The sequence below is a fragment of the Rhinolophus ferrumequinum genome, chromosome 3 (assembly GCF_004115265.2).
Source record: "Rhinolophus ferrumequinum isolate MPI-CBG mRhiFer1 chromosome 3, mRhiFer1_v1.p, whole genome shotgun sequence".
Classification (NCBI taxonomy): domain Eukaryota; kingdom Metazoa; phylum Chordata; class Mammalia; order Chiroptera; family Rhinolophidae; genus Rhinolophus; species Rhinolophus ferrumequinum.
The window spans coordinates 60,664,529-60,681,580 of NC_046286.1; the positions used below are offsets into that span (position 1 = coordinate 60,664,529).

Here is a 17,052-nt window from a genome sequence, read left to right on the forward strand (position 1 = left end):
ATGTATTAATTTGTGGAAAAGTGACATCTTTATGATACAGAGTTTTTCCTTCCATGAACATGGTGCGTCTTTTCATTTGTTTGATTTCTCTTTTATATCTTTCAATAAAAAAAATTGTTTCTTTATAAAGCCTTGCACATCTTACGTTAGATCCATTCCTAGATAAATTACAGCTTTCCACTACTATTGTAATGTTATCTTTAAGAATATCTACCTTTTCTAATTGTTTGTTGCTGGTACATAGGCAGATATTGATGTGTGTGTATTGATAGCAATTTACTAAAGGCTTATTAGTTTTAAGTTTGTTTGTTGTTTTGGATTTTTTGTGTAAACAATCGTATTAAATAATGCCAAGTTTAGTTTTTTCATTCTGATCCTGATGTTTTATTTCTCTTTGTTTTCTTGCAGTGCTAATTTGCAGTCTGGGGTCATCCTACTACTCATCCTGACTTTAAGGGAAATGGTGTTTTGCATAAATGTTGTGGTTTTTTTTTTTTGAATAATTTTAGATTTACAAGAAAGTTGCGAAGATAGTACACAAAGTTCTCGTATACTCCTCACCCAGTTTCTCCCATTGTTAATATCTTACAAACCCACGGCACATGTGTCAAAACTAAGAAACCAATACTGGTACACCAATATTAACCAAATTCCAGACTTTATTCAGATTTCACTAGTTCTTCCACTAATGTCCTTTTTCTGTTCCAGGAAGCAATCCAAGAGATCACATTTTGTTTGGTCATTATGTCTCCTTAGTCTCCTCTTGTCTGTGACAGTTTCTCATTTTTTCTTTCTCGTGACTTGACAGTTTTGAAGAGTATTGATGTTTTTCTCATGGTTAGACTGGGGTTATATTTGGGGGGGCAATAAAACCAGAGAGGTGAAGCGTCCTCATCACATCACATCATATCAAGGGGTACATTCTGTCAACATGACTTATCACTGGTGAAGTTAACCTTGTCACCAGAACAAGGTAGTTTTTGCCAGGTTTTTCCACAGTAGAGTTACCTCCCCACCCCCCACCCCCCTTTCCATTCTCTAGTCTTTGGCAGTAAGTCACTAAGTCCATGCCGCACTCAAGGAGGGAGAATTAAGTTCTACCTCTAAGGAGACAGAGTATTTACACATATTATCTGCAATTCCTCTGTAAGAAGACCTATTTGTTTGTTTATTTAAACATTTATTTATATCAGTATAGACTCGTGTATATTTATTTTATATTTTGGATACACTACTTAACTTTTTTGTTGCTCAGATTGTTCCAGGTTTGGCTCCTATGTCCCTTTGACATGTCTCCATTCTTTTGTTTTTGGTGCTTCCTTTCTTTCTGTTACTATAGGATGCTCCAGTCCCATCTTGTAATTTCCCTGCTCTAGCACTAGAGTCAGCCATTTCTCTAGGGAGCACTGGTTTGTTTTATTGGAGTATAGAATTTAGAAACCAAGAGCTGTGTGTGCTCGTTACAACTGGAGTGTTATGTTTCTAGACTTCTCAGTAGACATAGCTAAGAAATATATGTATGTTACTAACCAATGTATATACGCACATCTATAATTCGATCTGTATCTAAGACACATGAGTTCATACTGATGTTTCATATTCTAATCCAGCAGCACCTGTTTCAGTCTAGTCTTCACGCTTTCTTATCTGTAACTTCCCTTTCTAACAGTGAGAAATCTACCTCCCACATTCACCATCCATTTACTTATAAAGAGAGCAGTTTATGTTACACCTTTAATTTTGCTGAAGTTTTTGGTAGCTATCCTTTATTAGGTTAAGAATGTTTCTTTCTATTCCTAGTGTTTTTAAAAAAAATTTTAAGCCATGAATTTTAAAATCTTATATTTTAAGTGAATTATCTATCGAGATGATAATATGAAATGTTAAACTCTCTTTGTATTTCTGAATCAAACCCAGCTTGGTCCTAGAATTTTTTTTTTTTAATAAATTTTATTGGGGAATGTTGGGGAACAGTGTGTTTTTCCAGGGCCGGCCAGCTCCAAGTCGTTGTCCTTCAATCTAGTTGTGGAGGGCGCAGATCAGCTCCAAGTCCAGTTGCTGTTTTCAGTTTTTAGTTGCAGGGGGCACAGCCCACCATCCTATGCGGGAATTGAACTGGTAACCTTGTTGAGAGCTCCCGCTCTAACCAACTGAGCCATCGGGCCACCCCTCCGGAAGCTCAGCAGCAGCTCGTGGTCTTCAATCTAGTTGTGGAGGGCACAGCTCACTGGCCCATGTGGAACTCTAACTGACAACCGCGTTGTTCAGAGCTCATGCTTTAACCAACTGAGCCATCTGGCCGCCCCGTAGAATTTTTAAAAATTAGAATGAAGTACACGAAGCTGCTGTTTTTGAAGGCCAAAAATGATTGAATACCAGCAACTCAATATATAGCTCGATTCTGTTTCCTAATGATTTGGTTAGGATTTTTGTGTAAAAATTCATGGCATTAACTTATAATTTTTTTCACTCACTGTTGTCTGCTCCTGAAACGCAAGGGCTTTCTCCTAAGAAGCCAGGAATGCCTTTTAATTATCACTACAGAAGGCTGTAAACGTGAAGGTTATTGCCTTTAAAAAAAAAAAAGGAGATGAGTACGAAGCAAGGGAAGGGAGTAGTAACTATGCTGGAGAGGAAGAGGAGGAGTTTGGGCTAATTTACGATGCCCAGCCCCCCGGCCTACCAAACATCTGCAAGAACGTCCATCATTTTACTATTGAGGTCCTCCCCACACCTCATATCCTATCCCCACATATCCCTTAGAATGGCAGGAGGGGCACAAACTTCACGGGGAGATGCCTCCCTGCTGTTTAAGAGACATGGTTATAGAATAAGAGCTCTGTATCCTATGTGCATTGGGTGCACAGTTAGTTTTGTTTTCTCAGGCTTCTTTCCTCCCTTCCTCCGATGACAGCACACGATCTTCCTTTAGAGGATTACTCCTCCATGACTGTGTTGTTGGTTCCGATGAGGCCAGCAGTCCCTGTACCCTGCCTCATGCCCCACTACCAAGATGGGGGTGTGGCCCAAGCCTGGCCTTGTTGATTGGGCACATATGTTGATTGGTCCATATGGTGGACAGGAGACTCCAGTGGTCTTATTAGAGTCCTTCAATGAGATTAAATGTGCTGATGGTGTTAGTGAATCTTCTGTTCTTTCCTCTTGTATCCTGAGCTGGAAGAATGTCAGTTTTCCTTTCCTCTGTTCTACCCGCTGGAGGGAATCTCTTGAGGAAAAACAAAACGAGATCAACACAAAGAAGTTGAGATGGCAAAATGAGAAATGGTCCTGCTAATATGTACTGTGAGTCCCTGGATCCACCCCTGTCCATTCCAATTAGATAAGCTGATAAATAATTCCACAGTTTTGCTTAAGCTACTTTTAGTTCCATCTCCTGACTCGATCGTGATGAAATCAACTAAATGAAGTCAGGACTGAAGGTATTCGTGCTGCCTCTTTGTTCTCAGTTTACAAATCTCACTTGTAGTCAATGTAGCCTGTGACAGTTACTAGTGGGGTTCAAACAAGCTATCATTGTTCACTGGTGAGCAGGAAGTGAGTGGAGCCCCTTGATAGAGATCAGAGCCTGGTTATCCTGTGCCATGAGAGTGATGGACATGTCAGATGATGGAAAGTGGTAAAATCAGCACATATATGATGTGGTGTGTACAGTTGGATTGTGCTCAAAGAGGATGATATCTTAAAGGAGTCCTCTCTCAAATAGGCCATTGTTACCAAGAGTTATTCAATAAAAGAGTGGGGTGGGGGATCCACTTTGCAGTGAGGGAAAGTCTTGTCTGTCAGCCATTGTCCCTGCCTCCCCACCCATCATAAGTCCAGGCACGCTGATTACACTTGAATTTAATGTCCAGTCGTATGTGCTGTGTACAGAAGAGTGATGTGAAATAACAAAGGCTAAGACAGATGTTCAATGAACAAAATGGTGATTTCTGTTCATTTTTCTTTGTGATGCATAATGTGGCTTTAAAGTTAAGTGATTTATCTAAGACCAAAAGACAAGGGTTTTTGAAAATATTTTTTCTGATAATAAAAAATACTTAAAAATGCAACAAAAATTAGAAAATAAAGATAATCTAAAATCCCATCACCCAGAGACAAGCACTATTTACAGTTTTGTGTGTATTCCCCAGACTTATTTCCATCAAAGGGTAATCTTAGAAGCTGACTCCAGACCAGAATTGAGATCTTTTGATGGCTTTGAAAAAATATGTGTCTTTATTTATTATGACATTTCAAATACATGAGTATAGAAAATAATGGCACAAAAATCCATTAACCTAAGGCCGACATATAACAAGTTAGCATTTTTATATTTACTCATATACCTTTTGTTTTAATAAACACAATGTTGCAGATTTTTGACACCCTGCCCCCCAAATCCCTTTCCTATCTCCTGGTGATGACCACTTCCCTGAAGTTGAGAGTATCTTTCCCACACGTATTTTTGTATTTTTCTATGTATGGTTCCATACTTAAATACTATGAGGTATCATTTTTGTGTTTTTTAAGATTTGCACAAATTATCAGTAGGTATGTCTCTTTTAACTTTCTTCGTTGCACTCCCCATGATATTTCTGGCATTTATTCATGTAGATACGTCTATGTCATTTTAATTACTATAGAGTATTTCACTGAATGAATATTCAAAGGTCATTTGTCCGTTTCCTTGTTCATAGACTTTTAGGGTGCTCCAATGTTTGGCTATTTCAAACAATGTTACCATGAATATATTTGTCCCCGCCTCCTTGTGAACACCTGTGATTATTTCTAGGCGTGGAACTTGATGCTGCAGCAGAGGTGCAGCTTCAACTTTATTAGATATTGCCACATTGCTCTCTAAAATAGTTGTGCACTCTGAACTGGATTCAGGTACTGGCCACCCGGATCCATACATTCTCCTTGGATTTTGGCTGGAGCGGCTCTAACTTGTGCTGTTTCATCAGCCTTGGGGCCAGGTGGCTGCTGCCGCCTCCACCAGTGCCAGGGACCAGGGGCCTGCTTGCAGGCATGAAGGGACCATGCTCGCGGTAGATTATAAAGACAATTACAATGACCCCTGCCACTGCTGTGCAAACCCAGTGCGGTCTGCCTGTCCTCCCCCCCCATCAAGAGAACTATGTCCCCTTCCGTGAATTTGAGTTGCCCTTGTGACTTCTTTGACCAATAGAATGTGCAGAAATGACCCTGTGTGACTTCTGAGGCTCGCAGACAAGAGACCTCACAGCCTCTTGTCTCTCCTTTTTGGATCATGATGCTGTCATGTCAGGAAGCCCAGGCTGGCCTCCTTGAGGATGAAGGACCATGCAAAGAGAGACGCTGCCATCAGCAAGCAACAACTGCCTGACATTCGAGCACGGTCTTTGAGGACCATGGTAAGCCCCACGTAGGCCAGCAGATGACAGTAAGGAACCTCTGGCAAGACCAACAGAAGAACCACTCCATTGAACCCAGCCCAAATTGCTTACACATACTACTGTGAGCAAATGAAAAGATTGTTATTTTAACTCATTAAGGGTAGGATAGTTTTTTCTTCCAAGGCAATAGACAACTGATGCAAAGCCTCTTCTCATATGCCAAGCCACACATCTCTGCCTCTCGTCTTCTGTGTGGGGCTTTCCTTTTGCTATGGAGATGCAAGCTACTGGGGCCCCACCTGGTGCCCATATATATGCAATCCAGAAATGGCAACCAGGATCAATAGATGACGGGGGTTGGAGGATAAATTCTTCTTTCTTCCCCCAGGAAGGACTGTTTGTAGGTGGATAGTGTCATGTGGTCCCTCTGGAGCCACCCTGCATGACTGAGCAATCGTTTTCTCCCGGAGCTGTGGCCATCTTGCTCACGTTCCTCCTTATATTTGCTCTATCTCCCTAACGCTTCTCTTTTATCGCCACTTCTGTTTCCCTGGAATTGCGTTTCCCAGTAAAATCTTAACATATAAGATTTTGTTTGGCCTCTGTTTTCTAAAAAAACTGGGCAGAGATGGTTTAAAGAGTGGTTGTGAGGACAGAGTCCCAGAGAGCAGTTTCCAGGCTCTCGGCCTCATGTGGAAAGGCGCTGGCTCGGTTATTAGATGGCCATCAGCTATAATCAGATGGCCATCCGCTGTGGCTGGGTGGCCATCAGCTGTTACCGGTTAGCCATTAGCCACTAATAACTGCTGTGGCTAGGCTAGTGGGTTGGTTGGTTGGATGGCAGAGAAGCAGATGGCAGATGGCAGCTCCTGCTTCCTGTGTCTCCAACCCAGCCGCCAGCGGGAATATAGTGGTGTGACTCTCCTGTCCATGGCTCCATTGGTGTTCCTTTTGGCCTCACCATGTCCTGCACGCTTATGTGAGGAGTGGGACCAGAGTCCCTGCATGACAGTGGTCCTAGAGAGCAGACCCTCAGTGTGGGATTTCAGAGTTGAATTGCCCACTGGTCTGAAGGCACAGGGTCCCCACTGCTGGTGGTAAGTGGACTGGTAACAACCCCTGGTGTGCAGTGGCACCACAAAAGCTTTTACCTGTTGTTAAGGGTGATGAAGTGGAGGTGGAAAAGGAGACACTGGGGTGTGCCAGTAGTTTCCAAACTGTTGCGTTAAAATCACCTGGGGAACTTTAAAGTAACCCCATGCTTAGGTCCCTCCCCATACCAATTAAATCAAACTGCCTATAGGTGGAAGCCAGGTGCCAGTATTTTTTAAATCTCACCCGGTGATTCTTACATGCAGCAAACCTTGGGAACAACTGGGGTATGCACTGGCCGTGGCTCTTGATTGGTATTGGGATAATTACAATTGGTATAGGTGCTGGCTGCTTTTGATGGCATTGCAACACTTGATTTAAAAAAACAACACAACATTCTGGACAGCTTAGTGCCGACTTAGAGCATGCGGAGAAGGCAAGCGAGTCTCTATGGCAGCCCTTATCTCCTGCACCCACGGGACAAACTGTGCTGAAAATCAGGCTCAAGATATAATGATAATAGAAGCAGAGCCGCAAAGAATACTGACTGTGCAGCCTTAGGTGTCCTGAGTCAAATTCATGGCCCTAAAAGAGTGGAACCCTGAGACCTGGGAGAGGGACATTGGTTGGAAGCACCTAACAACCTTTGGCCACCAATTCTCATTTCTCCAGGCCAGCCAAAGCAGCCTCTTTTACTTGACATAGGAAAACAGCCTCCTTCGCCTGCAGTCGATGTAAAAACTTCCTCTGAAGCCTCAGAAGATGGCACATGTAGTCGTCAAGATCTGTCCCTAACCTCCACCCCAGGCCCTTGTTACCGCCACGTCCATAGCTAGGCTCATCAGGTCTCAACAGAGCTCAAGGGGGAAGCACAGCCCTGCTTCCAGAGGAAAGTGCTCACACGCCAAGGCATTGCAGTACCTGGCTGCTCTCTGCTGGCAGAAACACATGTGCACGTGTGAAAGTGAATCGTGAGAGCGTGGACTGAGAGGATGGTGGACTGTAGGCTGGATAAGGAAGACTTTATGCCTCATCTGTGCCTCGTTATTCAATATTCTGGCAAGGATGTTGATCCCAATAGTTTGCGTGAAAGCTAGACACAACAGTGGTCTACAGGACAGGATGGAGCACATCTGCTGTGTACACTCCTTCTGAGAAGGTGTTTTATCCTTGACCTCCCTCAGGTGGGCCAAGTGACAAAAAATAAAATGTCTGTTTATTTTTGTGCTCGGCATCTCAGTAGATTTTTAGAAGCATATATCCCAAGTCCCTGAAAGAAGTAGAAAGCGGCCACCTACACTGAGGACGGGGCCTGTGAGAGTTGGTTCTTGCCCAGGACAGGGGTCTAATTGCAAGACCAGATCACTGGGCCTTTGGTGCCTGTGGAGGCCCTGAAGGGGCTCCTAGGTTTCCTCGTTGCCCCAGTAATATGCCTGCGCCTGTCCTCCTTGTGTTCACCTTGCCCTTCGGGGACGCACAGAGCAGGAGTATTTGGGGAATCAGCAAGATGTTTGCTGTGTGTGCAGCACCCAGTGTGAGTCTGGCTCAGGAGAGAAACCACTTTGGTGCCTCCTTCCCGCCTGCTTTCAGCCAGAGTTAGACAACTACTTTCCCAGGCCCCAAGTTTCCTAAGGCCCTGCCCTGGAGTTTCCTCCAAGCTCTGATTGCACTCTGCTGGTCCAATTAAAACTCCCAGCTGGGAACTGGCTCATGTCTCGAAAGCTGCTTTTTAGAGGGGACGCCGCCCAGCTGCATAACCAAACATTAGGAGCCCAAATGAGAAATAACAGCTTGGAATTACATCCAGAGCCTTGACCAGCTTCTCAAGTCATAAATCATAGTCTGTCTTCCGAGAAAAGCAGGTCATGGGGACCTCCAGCCACCTTACGCATGAGCTATTTCAAGCAGCAGTCACAGTGGGAGCAATGGGTAGGAAGCAGGGCAATGACCCATCAGGCTCAAAACCTCCCTGACCAGGGGAGGGCTTCTGTGTCAGCAAGAGGGGGCTAGAACCCCAGTGTGTTTGGTCCTAGTTTTCCCCACAGCCCAGGGCCCCCTTTCCAGTTCCATCCGACAGAGGCTCATTGGGGATTCAGAGCTTATACTAGATGCCTCTTTAAAGTGCCTAATTTTAATGAAGAAATCTTTCATCTGCCATCCTGTTTCCAGGAGACAAGTTTGGAAGGAATTTTCACAAGTCACTAAGGCCCTTGGAAGGGTGTTTGCTGGTGGAAAATGTAAGTCTGTGAGAAATGCAAGGAGATGTTCTCACTGGGGGAGGAGGTGGAAGAGGCAAGAGGAGGAAATCAAACACCAAGAACAAATGCTCCAAGAGCCAAGTGGAGGAAGGATGCAGAGGTGCAACTGAAAGGGGAAAAGTGTTTGACTGGAAATGTGTAAAGAATAATTCAGCCAGAAAACACAAAGTCCCTCCCAGGGGAAAGTATATGCAGCTTGAAGAAATGCTAGGGACTGGAAGATGAGTGTGAAAGGGTGGGCGACAGGGGTGGGTGAGGGAGAGAGAAAGGGTGGGAGGGAAAATGTCATCAACAACTGGAACGAGGGAGAGAAACTCAGTGCAAACACACAACACACCCACCACAAGAAAATTCTCAGTTTCATCCCCTCTGGAGCTTTCTGAGCCAAAAGGAAAAACAAACAAACAAAACAAAACAGCTGAACTGGAAAGTGGAGCACTATGGAGATGGAAGAGCAGGTCTGCTGGGTCTACATCTGTGAGCGCAGGGGTGGTGCTCACGCACACACCTGTCCCTCTGGAGGGGATGCTGACTAGAAAGTCTCCGTGAAATACTCTCCTGGCTCCCACATGCCTTTCTCCCAGGCCCCTCCTCTTCTGTATTTTGCATGGAGGGAACAGCTTCCTTTGACCCTGTCTCTGAGGGGCTCCCACAGCACTCTCCATCCACGGCATGACACGCTCACCATTACACCATCTCCTCTTCCACATGGGACATGACACCATCTTGGTAGGAGATCAAGGCTAACACCGACATGTTTAGCACCGGCTGGTCCTTCTCTGAGTCTCCCAGGCCCCACAGGGGAAGGGATGGGTGAATATGTAGGAACTCACATAGAGGAAGTTTGGCAGGTAAGGCTATGAGACTTAAACACCAGCAAGACCTAAGGTGGAGTAGGGAGAAGGAGAAGTGAAAGCACAGGGAGGACCATTTCGTGGGCTGCTCTGAGAATCCTGTGATGGGACACGTTGTGGGAGTCATGGGGGTGGTTTTGTTGGAAGAAAGTGGCTCTCCTGAATCACTAAATCACCAAAAGCCTCCTTTAAGGTTGACGAGCAGATGGACCTGGGTTGGGAGGTGACTTAGCAAGGCTTTAACGAGCTTATGAATTTGCTCTCGTTGGACATGAAAATGTGTCTCCTGCAGCTGGTGATGAACAAAGGAGCGATTTCCTATCCCTTTCTCATTCAGTCCACACCGATACCAAACAATAGGGGAGAAGGGAAGTGGCAGGCTAACATGACTAAATTTTGGGGATAAAAAACGTCAGCCTGAATTGCACACAAATGGCAGTTTCAATGTGCTTTTGTTTACCCAGTTTCTGCTAACCAGACACTACTTGCAGATGCAAAAATTTAAGGATGTTATCTTCAGCCTGGAGAGAGAAAAAAGACTGTAATTTGCAGCTTTTGCTAAGAGTGATAACCTTATTAAGTAATAGGATTCGTTGATGAACTGCTGCTAACAAAACATCGCTGCCAAATATGTTACTCTGAAATCGGCAACAGAGCTACTGTCAGATCCTTCTCCTCCACCTCCCAACCCCAGGAGATTTTACAGAAATACTTTTCATTTAAATAGCCTTTGCTTTTCAATATTTTTTATTACTTCCACTTATAGGTTAACAATAAGTTAGGAACCACTCCTAGATGGATATCGAATCCATCTTGGTGAAGAGTTCAAGGAAAAAAGCAATTCCACTTAAAAAATGATTTTTTTTAATTTTATGAAAATGGTAATGGGAACATGTGCAAGTTCATTGAGCAGTAAAATGAATGGAAGTCCTTAGACAGAGATCAGAAGGCGAGATCTGTCCATGCTCAATGTGTGTGATGGTGCTTTAGATTCCTAGAACAAAGCAATGTATCTTCAACAGTGGTTCACTTAGTATGTGGGGAATTCTCTTTTCTGGTAACTTGCCTGAGAAAATCACCACCATTCTGTTCTTAAGAACTACTTTTCCTCTTAGATTCTTAGGAGACAGACATCTGAGATAGGTTGTCATCTTGATTTCAGCTATATAAGCTCTTCTTTTCTTTGCAGGGTCCCAATGGGTCCTACCAGCTGGGGGTGGGGGAGTACTCTGAAGATCGTGAAAAAGTAATCTAGTCATAAATGGCCTGTTCTACTGCTAAGCCACAGACCCGTGAGCTATTGGAGGGGGCCAGAGTGGGGGTGGGGGAACATGGACCTCCGCTAGTCCAACCAACTCCCAGGGGTCTGGACAGGTGCAGTGACTTGCCCAACACCCTCAGCTGCTCAGTGGGAAAACTAGGACTAAAACCAGAGTTGTGGCTTCTGGTCCGATCTACCTTCTGGCTATTAAGAACTAGGGAATGAGACGAGGGCAGTGCATGCATAGACCCACGTTCAGGAGTGTGTGTGCCTGTGTATGAGCCTTACGCCTGTGCTGTTCCTGCCCTTCAGTGACATCTGCTTCACTCCACACAATCACCGCAATCCAGGGCAAGGTGTCTCCTTCCTAATGATGTCCATCCTTCCTTTCTAGATCGGCAAGTGTTCAAGTGGCCTAATCTATGTTGAGATTTGACAGAAAAAAGAAAAAAACACATGTAGTCTTTTCTCCAGGATTTCTCCCCCACTTGGACCTTTTATAAGTAGGATACTACAGACAGTACAGCAACAAGAAAAAACTAGTGGTAGAAGCTATGTTTTCAGAGCTTGTCTGACTGTGAGAGGAGAGCGGGCCCTGAGAAGGGATCCTTCAGGCCTGGAGACCAGGGCACTTGCAGGTGGGGGGTGGGTTCTCTTAGGGCGGCTCAGGGACTGAAATGGGCATGTGAGAAAGGCCACCTAGCTTAGACCTGTGCTGCAGGAGAGGGGGAGAAATGAGCTTGGAGATTGTTTGTTTGTTTGTTTGTTGGGGCAGGGCAAGTAGCAAGGTTAATGTTTTCAGAGTGTATTAAGTTTTAAGCAGACCAAGAGCAGGTAGTGAGGCTTGGAGATCTGCACCCCAACTCTCCCCAAGAGCCATCCCCGGGCCTTCCTTACTGGACTTACTCAGCCTCAGAGACACTGGCACAGGAGTTCCCCCACCCCAACTGTTTCATTGAGAACCTTGTTGGTGGGCCCCCCCACCCCAACTGTTTCATTGAGAACCTTGTTGGTGGGCCCCCCCACCCCAATTGTTTCATTGAGAACCATGTTGCTTTTGTCAAGGATCATTGCAGAAAAGTAGGGCCAGGATGGAGGCGGGGAAGTGGCAGGTCGGGGGACAAGCTGGATCAAACACCAGGAGCAATCATGACCCCCAAACAGCTCAGTCATAACCAACTGCAAGGGAATCAACAGCCTGGATGAGGATTCCAGGTTCAACAGTCACTGTTTGAGGGATTTTTCCAAGCGCTGTAATTTATTTTACACCTCCTGACTAACGCAGGAGGCAGCCCTCTTATCCCCGATTACCAACAAGGAAGGAAGGAGATCCTGAAGGAGAGACTGGTCTGAGCGAGATGAAGACCCTCGGCGGACACTCCTCTGGGGGCTCTGATCAAAACTCATATTCCTTCCCTGCCGGGGCTGCCCCCTTGTAGTCACAGGCCAGAATAGGAAGGTCAGGGAGACTGGAAGTACAGCCCACAGAAAACCCTGGGCTCCTGTATGTAACAAGTCATGCTTGAGCTGGGCTGGCTGCCCTAAGGTGATGCAGGCAGCTGGTGGCAGGGGCCTCCCAGGCAGCTGTGAATTAGGCCTTTGAGGATCCCCTTTGAAAAGCTTTTCCTTGCTATCTACTTCTGGGAACTAGTCCTGAAGAACTAACGACCATAAAGAAGTTGATCAGGTAAAATATACACAGGCTCAGATAAATTCCATTCTTTATTAAAAATATGGAAATGCTTTTTACAGCATGAACAGAAAATACTGCATTGTCTTGGAAACGTAAGCTTTAGAAAATGTACTGAATCACTCTCAGGCCCATGATACACTATACTAGAAAAAAAAACTGCATCGAAAAATTTTAAAACCCCCCCGAAATTAAAATCATTAAGGTGAGTCGTGTTTATTTCATGACACTGTGTATATCTGACTATAGTGTATCTATCAGTCACCGTTTAAGGGAATACATTAAAAACAGACCTCTACATAATGAAAGAATTGGCCCAAAGGAAAAAGTTACAAACAATAATAAGAAAGCCTTGAAAAATTAAAAGCACATTTTGAGATGGTGTCATATATAATAGTCTATTTATTAAAACACTGTACATTGTAGGAAAAAAAAGAGTGCATCTACTCACTGCTAAATAACAATTTGCTCGGAGCCTGCTTATTGACAATGAGAGATTTGTAAATACAGGCAGTAAGAATACGTGTGTGTTCATACACAGATAATGTATTTGCATGGACAGTATGTAATGATGTTAAACTTGAGGATGAATACTTTAATAAACTCTACATTTTGAGGCACATGAGGAATAAAATTCAGGTTGTTTCTAAGTTATGGACACAGCATCTTTTCTCCCCCCTGTTTTTTGTACCTTAGGGTAATGCCTATTTGCATTTAACCTAGTTATCTTATGTTTGCATGCTTTGCAAACTGAATTACAGAGCCAAATTGCCTATTATAATTTCCCATTATGTGACACAATTACACAGGAACACTTCGAGGTGAGGATTGTCCCAGTATTAGGAAACATTGATTGCATCATGCTTGCAAAAAGCAAAAATTAAGGAGAGACTCTTTCCCCAGGTGACAGAGTTTACTGTTCTTGCTCTCTGATGTAAATGTTGTTCCCCATTACAATGAGTTTTATTCACTGATTTCTGGTCTGCAAAATTAGATCCACTGGTATTAAAAAAATAAAATAAAATAAAAAGGAAGAAAGCAAAGCCAGGCCCTAACACTACACCATTTCCTAAGGCAAGGCTCCATACTCCCTGAGCACTTCTAAATAAAGCATTGAGTTGAAGTTATGTTCCAGAATTACATTATGTCTATACAAAGTGAAAGCACAATGAATTTTCAAGTAATTAGAGTACCTGCGGTACAAACAGCAGATCCTTCTGGTACATGTGCGTTGGACAAGCAAATGAGGCACATACTTTCACTGGATGATCTTTGTCTCAAATTCCCAAACCCAATCATGAATACATACATGAATATGCACACACTCACACACACACACACACATACACATACACCCTTTTAAAATCTTTAAATAGAAGGGAGGGAAGACTGTCTAGGTGGAAAAAGGGACTGTGGTCAACCCTGTTTTTCTCTTACAGAGATGAGGAGGTGACCTATGTGCTCCCTTGGTTCCTGACTCTTTCATGGAAGTGCATGTTAAAGACAGAAGCTTTTCCAGGGAAAGGGTGCAGCTGCCACTTTCCCAGATGGAGAGCGATCAGAAAGCCTCCTGAATGGGCATATCAGGCAGAGAAGTAGAATAAAGAGGTGGAAACATGAGATTAACTATGGCGAGTTGAAAGAAAGAATCTGAAAATAAACCCCCTAACTTACAAAACAAAAGGCATAACATTTCAATCATCATCATTCAACCTCACAAGCTAAGAGAACATGGATTTCCACTTACTCAAATGCCCTCATTATTTAGCAAGAGCCTTGTCAGGCAATTACAGCCTAGCCGAGCTGGTAAAACACAAACCTTTTGGCCTCATGACGCTTTGTGATGTTACAATGGCACTTAATTAACAAAAAGTTTTTACTGTTAATGTAAAGAGAAAATAGCAACAGAAGACAATTATGATGAAATGATTTTATTTTATTCATTTATTTAGTTTTGTTGTGTGTGTATAGAATAAAAAGTAAGTTTTCTACAAATGTACTTAAAGTATAAAACCTTTATAGTAATAAAATTACTCTTAGGTATTTACAGAAGATAAACAACCTAAGTAACCAATGTGTATAAAATAGAAATATCTGCTATACGAAGTAACTGATATTTCAAAATGTCTCGATGAGATGAGAAGAGCTCATTTTTAAAAAATCCTCAAGTGATAAAAGATATAGTTGCACAATGACAGCAAATTAGATGTTGTGACTTAAAACATGATGGATAATGAAAGAAATTAAAGTCCTCCAAACTCTCACACTTGGGCAGAAACACTTACAGTTCCTGTGGAGGAAACAAGTTTGACTTCGAGAAAGACCTTCAGGGTATGTGATTGTGCTAGATAAAGGCCAGATAAAGAGCATCCTCTTTCTAGAATTTTGTGGCCTTTTCCCCTCCTCTAAACCATATTTCCCTTTGGGAAATACATCGTCATCTTCCCCGGCCCACACACAAGCCATTTAATATTGCACACATCTCAGCAGACTTGTAAATGTCTAAAAACAAAACTTCACCCCAGAAATGCTTCTGACTTTGTCATTGTACTTCATCTTTGATCCTGGCTGGACCCTCCTCACTTAAACTTGAGGCACTGGCCTGGCTTTGGTCACAAGGAAGTACAGTCAGTGCTACGTGGGCTGGGACAAAGCTACATGTACTAGAAAGAAGAGTGGAGCGATCAGAATTGCTGCTGGATGTCAGAGTGACTCCATGCAGATTGCAGGAGGCAGCATGGCTGGGGAAAAAAACTCACGCTTCTCAAGAGGTATGTCAGATTGGCTCCAGGTCACTTGGCTCTTGACCTTCAGGCCGGACGGAGGAGGGACACCTAGTGATGTGAGCATTAGGGCCTGTCCTTGAGAAAGGTTGATGAGGGTAGTGAGCCGTCAAGGTGAGTCACAGAATGAAGCATTCAAAGGGGATGGGACTCTTGTTCCCACACTCAAGGACAGATTGAGAGGGCTGGATCTTGAGAAGTGGAAAGAACAGTGCAGATTGGGCCAAAAGTATGACAGTTCCAAGGAGTGCTGTGGGTGGGTGACAACAGGACAGAGCAGAGAGAGGCAGACAAGGGTCATCACAGTATCCTCAGCTTACCATGCCTAAAGATACAGCAATGAAATCGCTTGAGAATGAACATGGTAAATGTTATACATCCAAATGACATTGCCCTTCAAAGTAGCCTATACTTTGCAGTTCCTTATACTGATATCTGCCTAATATATTTAAATTAACAAATGAATTGTGGCTGTTATTGCTCAAACCATTTGTACCCAGTAAGGAAACATACAAGGAAAAGACATGCCATTTTATGTATCAATGGATTGCTTCCCTGTGTCATTCACTAGATACCACCCCAGTGGCTTTGGCTTGCTTCAAAAAGAAGAAAATCCACCTTCATGCAACGATGATGGGCTTCCAACACCACTTTGAAAAGAATGTGTCCTAGCTTCTAAAGATCATCCCAAAAGAGAGGTACTAAAAATATTCTGAGTAATGACAACATCCTTGGAACAGGTGCTCAGGCTTTTGAGGTGATTTCTTTGAGGGTGAAACACTCTAAGTTGTGGTGTAGTTATGGGGGAAAAAATTCAGTCATGTGATTCTATGCTCAATGCACCCATGTAACCATTTGGGAAAAGAGAGAAGCCCCTGATATTTCTAAATCTGCTCTCAAGGGAGGAGATGGGTAAAGAATGGAAAAGGACCGGGGAAGGTTCTTGTCTATCCCTCTCCTCCTTTTGGCTGTGTACTCATATTCTCAGTCTTGCTACCATCAGCACATATGAGAGAGAGAGAGAGCGAGAGAGAGAGAGAGAGGCTTGTTGGAAAGGCCCAGCTTGCTGACCTGCCCTCCCAAGATGAGCAAGGTATTGAGAGTGCAGGGTTCATGTGAGAGCTCTCTGCCCTTCCCAGAGAGACACTTACCCTCCTTCTGCAGGGAAGCAGCTGATGGAAACCCTACTCATTTCTGAGAGGTGTCATGGATTGAGAAGGAAAAGGGAAAGATATTTGCAAAGTGAAGCTGTAAATAATCAATTGTTACTCTCTAATGCTTGTAGTAGAGCACTAGGCCAATCAGAACGTGAGCTCTTACGACAGAAAGATGTGAGTGAAATGCAAGTCAGTGACTGGAGGTTGACCTTTGAGAGTTTGGTGAGCCAGGGCAAATGAAAGGCCTCACGCTCTTCTTTTGGTCTGGCCCTTCGGCAATTCTCCTTTCAGAAAGATAATGGGATTCAAAACCAAACCGAAACACTAGTGGCTTTTTGGAGAAAATATGAAACTGGTCAAGCATTTGTGTATTCAGTCAGCCAGTTAATATTAATGAGGTGCCTTTTATTTGGCAGGAACTAGGCAAGGTGCTGGATAGTATCTACTTTTTCCACCTGCAAGGTGCTGGATAGTATCTACTTTTTCGAACTACCAAGATTTAAATATTTTCATAGAGAATCTGCTCCATAATCCACAATTTTATCTAAGTAAGCTACATAAACTATATGTTATGTATACTTT

At 43.6% G+C, this 17,052-nt stretch overlaps 1 protein-coding gene across 2 annotated transcripts in view; it reads right to left on the minus strand.

Annotated features, from left to right (window-relative positions):
• Nucleotides 1-2,625: 2,625 nt before the first annotated feature.
• SCML4 (Scm polycomb group protein like 4) overlaps nt 2,626-17,052 on the minus strand; it is a 122,111-nt gene continuing 107,684 nt past the window's right edge. Inside the window, exon 8 of one of the 2 annotated variants that reach the window (XM_033102761.1) lies at nt 2,626-3,226. In XM_033102761.1, coding sequence (XP_032958652.1) covers nt 3,101-3,226 — 126 coding nt within the window. In that variant the 3' untranslated portion in view covers nt 2,626-3,100. The remainder of the gene's footprint in view (nt 3,227-17,052) is intronic. The other variant, XR_004422678.1, reaches the window with a different exon arrangement.